This window comes from Haemaphysalis longicornis, unplaced genomic scaffold (assembly GCF_048455015.1).
Source record: "Haemaphysalis longicornis isolate Haplotype H1 unplaced genomic scaffold, Haemaphysalis longicornis Haplotype H1 scaffold_2, whole genome shotgun sequence".
Taxonomy (NCBI): domain Eukaryota; kingdom Metazoa; phylum Arthropoda; class Arachnida; order Ixodida; family Ixodidae; genus Haemaphysalis; species Haemaphysalis longicornis.
Window position 1 is genome coordinate 102,356,439 of NW_027526295.1, and position 11,338 is coordinate 102,367,776.

The window sequence follows — 11,338 nt, forward strand, 5'->3', positions numbered from 1 at the left end:
CCGAAAACTACCGGTTCACGCCGATCCGTTTTCGCGTGTAACCACTAAAGAACGTCAGGACGATGCATGCTGTAACTATATGCAAGGGTTTGCGCGAATTCACTGGTTGTTTTCCGCGGTCCTCGCGATAGCCGCACGATTCAGACAATTGAACTCGGGCTATCGGTCACTTCCGCACGCGCCCAAACAACCATGCACGCCACATGACTGCCTTATAATTCCGCACGCGCCCAAACAACCATGCACGCCACATGACTGCCTTTGTCACAAGTGGCGCGTGTTCTTCTCTTTACATTAAACTGGCACTTACACTGCAGGGTTAGTAATTACCTTGGGAAACTTTTTTTCTGACGCGCTTTAATACACAGAGGTCAAGGTGCATTTTCTACGGGGCGACTTCAACGTCAGTCCTTCAAGGTCAGTTCGTGCTCGTGCTCAACTATGACGATACGCACGCCTAACAATAGGCTTCGATAGTGTTTTCAGAGCGCAACAATCGGTCTTGCAAATTCGTTGTTGATTCTGCAAACAATTGTTTGTTGAGTTTGCTGACGTAATTATACTGCCGGAGGGAAAAGATCATGCACTCAGCCGGCCCGGTGGACCTCCGGAGACGGACATCCCTGCCGTTATAGGTTTCGGTGTTTCGCCGGCGCTGAACCAATGTCAGCCATGGAAGTTGGAACGTTCGAGAAAGCCATAGCGACTTCCTCGACGCAAATGCCTTTGAAAAATTTAAAGACTACTCCCTAAAAGTGGACACGGACGCCCTAGGGCGAATTACGTTTGAGCACGCCCCGAGAGAAGACCACGCCCACTTGGACATCGGATGCGGTCCCGGAACTTTCACAAGGGACTTCCTCTTTCCGTGCTCGCAACCCTGCGCTCGTCTGGTAGCCATTGACAACTCACCTCTGATTATCAAATTCGCCCTGGAGAATTTCAACGACGAAAAGCTAGCCTATGATGTTTTCGACTTTGGGCGCATGGAAGCGGGATAACTCGTCAAGAAGCACGGGCACTTAGACCGCGTCTACTCTTTTCTGTGCTTCCACCTAGTGAAGGACCAGTGGAAATGCTTCCGGGACATCGCGACGCTGCTCACCCCCAAGCGCGGAGAATGCGCCGTGGCCTTCTTCATGTCTTTCCCGCTGGCCGACACGTGGCTTCAGGTGCATTCGATGAACCGATGGAGCGATCTTATTCCGGTGAGTATCTTTAACTAGAAAAGGTCTTTTCTTCCCAAAAATTTTCAGCCTTTACAAAATGGTTATTTTACATTATGCACTACGGTCACCTATATTTTTGTGAATGCAAACCACCACAGCTTATATCAACGCTTTGATTTATAAGTAAAGCTCCGAGACAACAATTTAGAGGACGCTTAAGGTTCCCCTCAAGCGTGGAGCTCGATAGCGTTATCCATGCCCCGTTCGCATCCCGTGAAAACTTTCCGAGCGGTGAAAACTTTCCGCTCCTGCTCCCACAGCATCTGCTGGGACAGCGCCTTACGATACCGCAGAGGTTTCAGGGGGTGCCGCAAGGTGACGCCGCAAAATTTTTTTATCACGCCGATTTTTCGTTCAGGGTTTATATACGCCGCTCATGACGCTGGCATTTCAGGGAGGCGGTGCCTTTAACTGTGTGGGTTAATACCTGCGAGTAAGAACAGTGAGTAAAACAGGCAACCGTAAATAGAAAGGTTCGTAATAATCATTTAACTGACAGCATACAGTCCGCGCCACAGCTGCGCTCGAGAAATTCAAACGTCTTTTGCTTACTTTCACGCTGTTACCCTCTCGTTGCAACTGCATCTCTACACCGTTTACGGGCCTATCGAGGGAGGGTTCTCGAATCCCAAGACAGAATACAGGGGCCTTAGTACGCAGGGGGTCGTGGCGCCATCTAGCGCTGCGAGTACAGACAGACAGACAATGCTGAAACCCGAAAAAAAATCCACTTCTATAATCGTCAAAAGCTATGAATGGCTGTTGTGGCTGGCCTCTCTTACCACGATTGCGCCGGCCCTGCGTGCGGCACCCAGGGAGAGAAAGAGAGAGAGAGAGACCGCTTGGTGTGGACACGTGAGGCCTCGCAACCGGACAAAAGGGAACTCCTGTTTCAGGAAGAGTGCTGGTGCTAAAATTGTTTATCCGAGATGCTACACACCGGGTAGCAACATTCCATTTTTATTTATTTATTATCCACAAACTTCCTGCGGCGCTCGAAGCATCTTCCCTGTTTCAAAAAGAATCAGGACCACGAACCTGCTGAGAAGTTCCTTAAAGAGTCAGCATAATACGCGCTATCCCCACACCATCATGGTCAGCTGATGAATCGTGTCCATTCCGTTCCCCCTTTTGACTGGAGGGCCAGTCTGGGTATACGTACTTCGTTCCCGGAGCGGTTAAAACAACCTAAGCCATGTGCTTCTGGAAGCCCCGTCCTCATGACAACGAACGTTTGAATTTGAGCTAGTTGGTTCATCATAAAACAGCGAAAACAGCGCTTAAACGAAGACAGTAAAGGAAGACACAGACAGGAGCGCACAGACGCGAGCACAGACAACAGCGCCCGTGTCTGTGTCCTCATTCAGGCGCTGTTTTCAACAGTCGTTTAATTATTCTAGAATGTGATTATATTGTTATGCTGCCGTCGAAATAAGAACGCTATGTTGTTGTTTTCTCCGCAGGATCCTAGGCCGCTGTTTTCGGACCAACTGAGGTACGATTTTAAGGGAAGCCAAGACAAAATGGAATACGAAGCACGGGAGATGGTCAGAGCTGCAGGGATGACGTGCGTAGCGTGCCATGTCTGCGAGACTGTGTGGGCTTTTCCCAATGCCGAGGCCTATGTTGGTAAGTATCAGCCTCTTGTAACTCCGCACAGTGGCGTAGCCAGAAATACCGTATTTTCGCGCATACAACCTGCCCATGCATATATTCCGTACCCCCCTTTTCAGTCCGACGGAAAAGAAAAAAAAAATCCTCGCGTATTGCCCGCACATTTGATGCAGGACAGGCTGCACCAAAGCGACTGCTCAAGAAACACATCACACACTACGTAGACAGAAAAGGCGTATATGTATAACAAGTAGAATACTCTGACTGCAAGGCGAAAGTCACAATTCACTAATAAAATTCAGTTGTTAGAGTGTGCTCGTCCTTGTTTTTTCTTCCTTGTCCTTGTACGTTTTGCGCAATCGCTGCCATGGAAGGCTTAGTCAATGTTTACTGCGTAGGAGCTTCACGGCACAACGCGCATTGCCGTGAAGCTGCACTAAAGAAAAAAACCCCGCGTATTACCCGCACCCCTACTTTTCCACTGAAATTTCCGAATTTTTGGTGCGTGTTACACGCGCGACAGTACGGTATGTTTGAAAGGGTGTTATACGTTGCCGGTAAAAAAAAAAAAAGAGAAAGAGATGCAGTATTACTCCGGTTCTCCTCCGCCTCCGTTCAAGGTGGATGGTGATGATGCTCTCGCTTGACCTGCGTTGCGTTCTACTGATGCAGCGCTGCGGCAGTGATGACGAGTACGACCCGCTAAGATGGAGACGAAAACTTTTGTGTTGATAATTTTGACATAGTAAGCATGTATTTGCAAGGGGGATCAGCAACAGACTGATTCCGGCGATATGCTGCACAAATTAACCTAGCAGCTAGCTATTCATTGAACTCGCTCAAGCTTATTTATTTGATACTTTTAGTGCCTCTCCCAGATGATGCTTTCGTATTCCAAGTCGGCCGCACAAACGTTTTGTATGCCAACTTCCATAGTTGCGTCTCTGAACTTTCGTCTGAAGAAATTAACTAGCTTTTTTGGGCAGTACCACATGCATGATTGTATTATTAATGTGTTCATTCCAATTCAAATTTGGGGCAATTGTGAGACGAGGGTACTTATGCTTACTCTATCGCCTAATTTTAATGTAAATATTCATGAGACATATAAATGCAAATGGGCTTTCTCTTCGGCAACTGTTATACAAACACTTTTTCTGTTTTTTTCTTATTCCACTGCACACACGAATCATGCATGCACAACATCCAAAGAATCATTCAGCAATTCGATCCTGATCCCGAACGCTATTAACGCGACAAAACAACAAACAGTCGTCAGCGCATAATCGCGCCTCAGTAGCCTAATGTACGGAGTTTGCAATGCCATTGACAAATTGTGGGATCTGAGGGGTTCCTCGGGGACCTTGCCAGCACTCTGGGGTAGGCCCCCCACGCTAGCTCCCGGCGTGTCAACCACGCGGGCTCCCATGCCTACGGCAGCCCAGCGCGGCTCGCCGATACGAGAACACAGTAGACAGTAGTGCCGAAGCACAGCCGTTTATTTGGGGAATCCCAAAGCATGCGAGCACAAGGCTCGACGGCGTTCACGGTGGTGCCATCTCTCGGGGGACGCCGACGAACCAGCGGAGCGCCGGACCGGTTTCAGCGCACAAGTCTCTCCCGAAGCGCGCGCCGGCTCGGGATAGCGGTTCTCCACGATTCCCACAAAATAAAAGAAATATAATAGGCCAGCGGACACCTTAAGGTACTCCAGATGTTACGGGTAAACTGGACGACCTTTCGCCAGCAATGTAGACTAACTGTTGCCTATGCAAATAGGCCTGAATCCCACGAATAATCCCCGGACTAATACCGAAATCATACAACTTATGTTCCACATGGCAAACTCTGCCAAAGGCTTTCGAGAGATAAATCGATACTGCGTCAATTTGGTCTTCCGAGTTTATGGCTTGAGCGAAACTGCGAGATTTCAAATAATTGTGTTATAGTTGAGAGATGCCTGCGCAACCCATGCTGTTTTGCATAAAAAAGGTCGCTGTTTTCAATGTATTCGACCAAATATTTACTGGTGATGGGCTCCAACATTTCGCATACTGCACAAGCGAGGGAAATTGGGCGGTAATTTTCCACATGCAGTATGTCTCCTGTTTTTAATACCGGCGCGTTTTCGTCAGAAGCCATTCACTGGGCACAGGTATACAAATTTTGACAGAAAAATAAGACATCATATCACAATATCGCTTCAAAAATGCATTTGGTACCATATCAGGCCAGCACGATTTCTTTACGTCCACGGTTTGACAGCAACGTAAGCACACCTTCCTGTGACGAAACAGCGCTATCACTTAAAACCTCGCCTGGCTGTTGTGTGAAATACACATTTGCCTTTAAAGTGAAAACGGAGCCGAAAAAAATGTTGATAACCTGTGCAATGCCCGCCGGCTGACTGCGGATGTTTCCTTTCACTTTACAACTGTGTTTATGAGGGTTTATTGCCAGATAGGTATCTCCAAAATTTCTGAGGCGGATCTTCCATATATTTAGCCAATGCATTACGGAAGAATTGAGTCTTAGCCCCCTTCAACTCCTTCAGCACTACGGCACTAATCTCAGCTATCAACGTATCACTATTCGTAATTTTGTTTTCTTGCGCGCTGTAGCCTTCGTTTTATATGAATGAGATTTCGCGTTATCCAGGGGTTGGCTTTTTTAACGCGTTTGCGTTATAGGTTTACAAATCGAGAAAGGCGGTGGCCAACGAACGATCTGAAGAAGTACGCCCAGAGCAAATTCCCATCATCATTCCTGCGGCGTTCTGTAAAAAGCCAGTTCGAGGCAATCGAGGATTGGTGTGTCATTGGCATGTTCGAAATCATAAACATTCACAGTTGAAGCTTTTACTTTGTTTACTTCATGTTTAATTCTGATACCAGCTACTACAACCTTATGATCGAAAATTCTGTCTTGATGTTGACTTCATACCCAATGGTTTTATCTGATAAGAATAACATGCCAAAGGTATACTCTGGCATTGTCCCTACATTCGGCCTGTTAACAACTTGAACGAGGCTATATGTGGCCATTATCTCTAGCATAGTATCAGCGTGCGGCCGCTCTGTAGGCCCAGAATTCCATGCGTCCCAGTTTACGTCAGATATGTTGAAATCTCCGGAAAGTATGATTCTGCTTCTCCTATTAGTTAACGCTGTTAAGTGTCATGATTAAGAAAATCTATGGGACTTCCGGGAGGCCGATACACCTTTTCAATTACTAATACGACATCGTCAACAAAAAGCTTCATGCTTTTTGTTGGCTATTTCGCAAGTTTCATTCTTGTCGATTAACGGCAAGGACTCGTATCTAAGTGTCTTGTACCAGCAATAAGCACACCCACCCCTCGTCGTTATGCTTTTACGAAGAATGTTAAACGATTTAGGAAAAACTCCATCACTTCTGATGCCTTTTGCTGGTCTTTTGCTGCTGGTTTCTGTTCAGCCATCAAGTGTGGGTCGTGTAGCAAAGACAAGCATTCCAGCGGTTCGGTTTAGCGTTTACGTTGATTATTCTTAGTTCACGAGTGTCAATCGTAACGGTCAGAGTTACAGGGGCGGGATGTCGGCGAGATGATGGAAGTTATACACGAAGGTTATACTAAAGGTCACACGTGTACGCATGATCGTTGATAAACAGCTTATCGTTTGCGAGTCTAACCTTCGCGCCATCTTGCTTGTCGGTTTGGGCGGAGAGCCACAGAAGCTTTCTTTTCTTCTGGGTTTCTTGCGAGTAATCCTATACACTTATATATGGATCGATATTTTGCGTTGAAAAGGAGCCACAAATTCCCTGTGTTTCCATCGTTAATTCTTGGCCGCCGATTAGGCATCTACAAGGAGCCAATTTGGGAATAGCCAATTGCCTGGCCACCCCTGCGATAAACCTTTATTTCCTCCGCGAACAAATATCTCAGTGATGGCGGAAAAGGCTTCAGCAATGTTGTAACAGGCCGCGGTGGCTCAGTGGCTAAAGGCGTTACGCTGCTGAGCACGAGGTCGCGTTTTCGATAGCTGGCCGCTTTTCTGACGGAGGCGAAAAGCAAAAACGCCCGTGTGTACGAGATTTCGGTGCACGTTAAAGATCCGCAGGTGGTCAAAATTAATCTGGAGCCCTCCACTACGGCGCGCCTCATCGCCTGCGTTGTGTCGGCGCGTTAAACCATACAATCAATCAGCAATATTGCCATGCTTCAACGGTTACCCCTACTCGCATCACCCCCGTGATGTCGTCCCTTGAATAGTTAGCGCTGTTACACCAGAATTCAACATACTGACAAAAAAAATGGCCGCGTATCTGCTCCTTTCGTTGCAAATGTCGTCAAAAGACGATAGTCTTTGTAGGCATTTGCCAAGGAAATGCCCCCCTTTGCTTTCCCGCTCACCTTTCATGCTGTTCCTGTACCGTCGCGCTCATTCCAAGGTAAACATACTAAAGGTTTGCACAAGGCGATTTGAATTTCCCGCGTTCCACTGCTACTGGCCGTGTTCCTCGATGCCAGCGCTGCAGTACGGCGGAGACGCGCGTGAATGGAGGCGGCCGACTAGAATGTTTATAGAGCCGCGTGGCCGTGCTCCACGTGCGTTCAAAGCAGAACGTGGAACCTAGCTAGTGGAACCTTTCGTTGCTGTTGCCACGTGATTTTTTATATGCCGCCAGGAGGCGGCGGTTTTCGGCAGTAGATGTAGAATATCATTTGCTATCGAAAAAACAAGCATCCATGAATTTTAAATGCAGAGCATTTCAGTAACTCACGATGTCACCCGCGTTGTCCCGTCGTAGTCCGCACCGTCGCTGTCCGCACCCCTCCCCCTACACTATATAAAAGAAAATACTATCCGGCGCCTGGTTTCGATCCCTCGACCCTGCGGGCGGAACGCAATGTACATGGTGCTCTACCCACTACGCCACAAAGCCGACACAGAATGGGACGCTACGAACGCGCCTTATATCGTTGACTCATTCAAATTACTGCTGACGAGCGCTCTCTCGTCAGCAGTTGCCACAACTGCAACAACATTAACGTAACGCAAACTACTTAACGTCGCGCGCCCCCGGAAATGCTCTGCATTTGATCGTGCCCCTCGCGAGGGGGATGTTTCACTGCGTCGCCATGCGAACAGTTTGCCACGCTTTAGTTTCTGTTCTTTCTTTGCTGGGGTGCCGACGAGCGGCGCCACCTCCTCGCACTTCGCCGCGGGAGGATCCGCGGCGGGGGCGAGAGATGGCGCTGGCGTCTCCGCGGCCGCGTCTGCGGCCTCCGCGGGCACCGGCGTTTGTTTTCTAATCAGAGAGAACCTGTAGTTGCTTTAAACCTCAGTGCTTTTTTAATAAAGGAACACTGTAAATATCCCTTGTGCACTAATTTCCTGTCTTATATCTGCGTAATGTCTTGTTCTTGTTCAACAAAGTTAACAAGTATGAACATATAAACTGTTCTTAGACGTTTACATTTGGCTGTGAGTATATAAGACTATTGCGCAATATGAATATTACTTTGGCCGGGTGGCTGAATCGAGTCACAGACAGACAGACAGACAGACAGACCAAAATTTCTGGGTTTCAGTAGCCCAAGAAAGACTGTCTTCTTTAAAAAAACAATACATTCGCGTGCTTTAACCTTGGCTTATTTCAAATGAGCCTTTCAATAGCGTGTGCACGTCCGTTTTCGTTCGCGCTCTTGCGCAGCAGTGACTCTTTTCTGTCCCTGTTTCAGATGTGATTTTCGATTCGTTCGGATTCCCCGTCCCCTGAATCAGAGCTCGAAGCCTGCAAAGCTGACTGGTCAAGAACCCTTCAGATCCATTCCACAGAAAAACAAAATGGATGTCATTTGAAGATGCTGACCTGCTGTGTACATGCCGAAGTCCCAGATTGTTGAACGGTGTTCAAAGGGCAACAAAGGGGCAAATTAAGTTTCAATCTGCACCGGTGGAATCAATGTATCGAAGGAGCGTGCCGTGATTTGGAGGGAATTAAACAACTACTTTGTTTGTTTACCGCAATTCGCGCGTTTATGGTTTTTATGCCATGGCAAATTCTTTAGTTGGGCTAATATAGAAAGAAAAACTGTATCGCATTCCGGACATTGCTTCTTGATCATTTCTGCGGCCTTACACGATTCAAGTTACCTGCGCTACTTTCAATACGAACTGCGTCTTATTTTCCGCGTTGCCGTTATTACAAAAAGTACTCGATCGGTGTTCCGCGATGCTGCTCCCTTAAAAGCACATACCTTTGCAGCGTACCTTGTCGGAACCCAAGAAAGAACACATAATGGAGCAATTAAACCTACGCCAGCATTATCTTTCAGTTTCTCTTAAATCTGTTCTTTCGTCACTGGTACAACACCTGACTAAAAGCAGTACAAGTGTGTTTTTGATTGCTTTTATTTTCTAACCTCTTTCTACTTCCCACTTTCCCGCATCCCCATCAGGGTCTTATGACCTCCTTCAATAAACAGCCATCATTGTGAATAGAGGATAAACTGGGTGAAGGCGAGTCCGGCGGTAGAGTAGGTACTTTAGGGCCGGGCAGCCAGTGGAGAAAAAAATTAAACGTAAGGACCTTCCTGTGCCGCCGAATGTGCTGCGGCCTGGTTGGCTATACAGTCACTCTTATGTCCAAGAACCCATTCCGCACGGTCCGACAGGAGTTCAGCTGTGGCGTGTGTTAGGGCTCGTGTCCAACACACATTTACGCATCGATTAATGTTCATTCGCTTATGTCCTCCTGTCTACAGATAACGACTACGAAGTTGCATTAGGGATTGGATCAAGGTCTGGGTTTGGCTGGCATGCCCATGGACCATATGGAAGAATGTACCCGGGCTGCTGCAATGCCTGCACATGTGGTTGTAAATTGTGGCGTGGATGGCGGATCGCGCACCAGAATTGCTCGCATCCTTGTGCGGCGTGCGTTACAGCCCCGACTCGTGCACCAGGTCCAATTCCACCACCTCACGATGGGGGACTGGGATCGCCTAAAAGCCATCAACCAAGATATGCGGGCTGTCTCCTGCAAGCTCTCCATGATCGGTGCAGATGCGGCGCCGGCCCGTTACATGAGTTATATTGTACCAGATATTACCGTGTAAGATTCGGACCTTCCTCCGTGGCATCGAGTATATACAGCTGACAGAAAACAAACCAATTGGTCGCCTCCGTCGTGTAGTCACTCGCGAGGCCACGGCCCAGGTCCTTGGTCTCCTTTGTACAGGCAACGGCGAGATCGTTGCGTGTGTAGAGGGCCAGCGCCAAAGATGGCATTGCACACACCCACACTGGTCTGCCCCAGCTGCAGGTCTGCCCCAGGAGGTTGAGCAAACCTGTTCGTATGCGGCTAATCTGCTTCCGCCATTATACTATACCTCACTGAATAGGCTGGAGTACATGTAAGATGGACTGACCTCGTGTGCTGCTTTATTTTGTGCAGGCGGGACCGTACCTCCGACTAACCATCCAAACTGACTCCACTCAAGCCGTCCACGGCATTGGTTGCGGGGCACAAACCACGTGGTTCTCAAATGCCACCTTCAACTTGGCAAGAAGCACGGTACCGCAGATTCGCGTCCAGTTTGCGTCCTCGCATTCTCCTCACGCAGAGGAGGTTGCGCTGCAAAGACTGCACGTTGGGATGACCCTTACGTTAAGGCGCGTTAAAGAATGCGGCGTCGTCTATTCTGTTCCGCTCTCCTGTGGGAAAATGTACGTAGGCCAAACTGGAAGATGCCTAAATGAAAGATTAAAAGAACATAACTATAACGTACATAAGGCGATTAGTGACCACTTATAATAGGTGTCCACTGTCGGTATTGCCGCGGCTGCGCCCCAATCTTTCAAAAAATACAGGTCATTTCAAAACACAAACATAAAATAACTAGAGAAATAATTGAAGCCGCAGAAATAGAGCGCTGAAAAGAAAAATGTGTTAGCATACCCCCCTTGTCGCTCTCGCAGAAAGAGATTAATTTTGTGTCCCTCAGTAGCTCAGCAGGTGTTTGTGGCACATGGCGTCGGTGAAGCGTGACGACCGGTTTGATTATCTCCAGCTTTCGTGTTATTTCTGCTTTTCTTGTATTTTTTACTGTTATCATATATATGTGACAAGCCGAAAAATAAAGTTCAGTAAAGTTTGATGTCGGGCTAGTTGGTGTAGCATTCTTTCGAGGGTAAGTTGCGCTTGGTTAAGAACACTGAGAACGGACACGGGAAAAAAACGTAGACTTTCACGAAAAGACGGCGCCGTCTTTTCGTGAAAGTCTACGTTTTTTTCCCGTGTCCGTCTCAGTGTTCTTAACAAGCGCAACTTACCCTCGGAAAATAAAGACAGTTGTAAGTCAGCGCTCGTGGTTGTCACTTTCTTCTTCTTGTGTTTGGTCTGCGTTGCGCTGTTCCCCTTTTTTGTAATCATGCACCAACTGGCCCAAGCCGTAACCCTTGCACCCTTACCCCGTCCACGACTGCCTCCTGGCCATCGCAGTA

The 11,338-nt window shown here is 47.9% G+C and overlaps 1 protein-coding gene across 1 annotated transcript; it reads left to right on the forward strand.

Moving 5' to 3' along the window:
* Positions 1 to 1,046: 1,046 nt before the first annotated feature.
* Positions 1,047 to 8,820, forward strand: LOC144167273 (uncharacterized). The gene is made up of 3 exons (XM_077696596.1): positions 1,047 to 1,208; positions 2,693 to 2,858; positions 8,572 to 8,820. The coding sequence occupies exons 1-3, from the start codon at positions 1,140 to 1,142 to the stop codon at positions 8,607 to 8,609; spliced, it is 273 nt and encodes a 90-aa protein (XP_077552722.1). The 5' UTR covers positions 1,047 to 1,139; the 3' UTR covers positions 8,610 to 8,820.
* Positions 8,821 to 11,338: the final 2,518 nt, after the last annotated feature.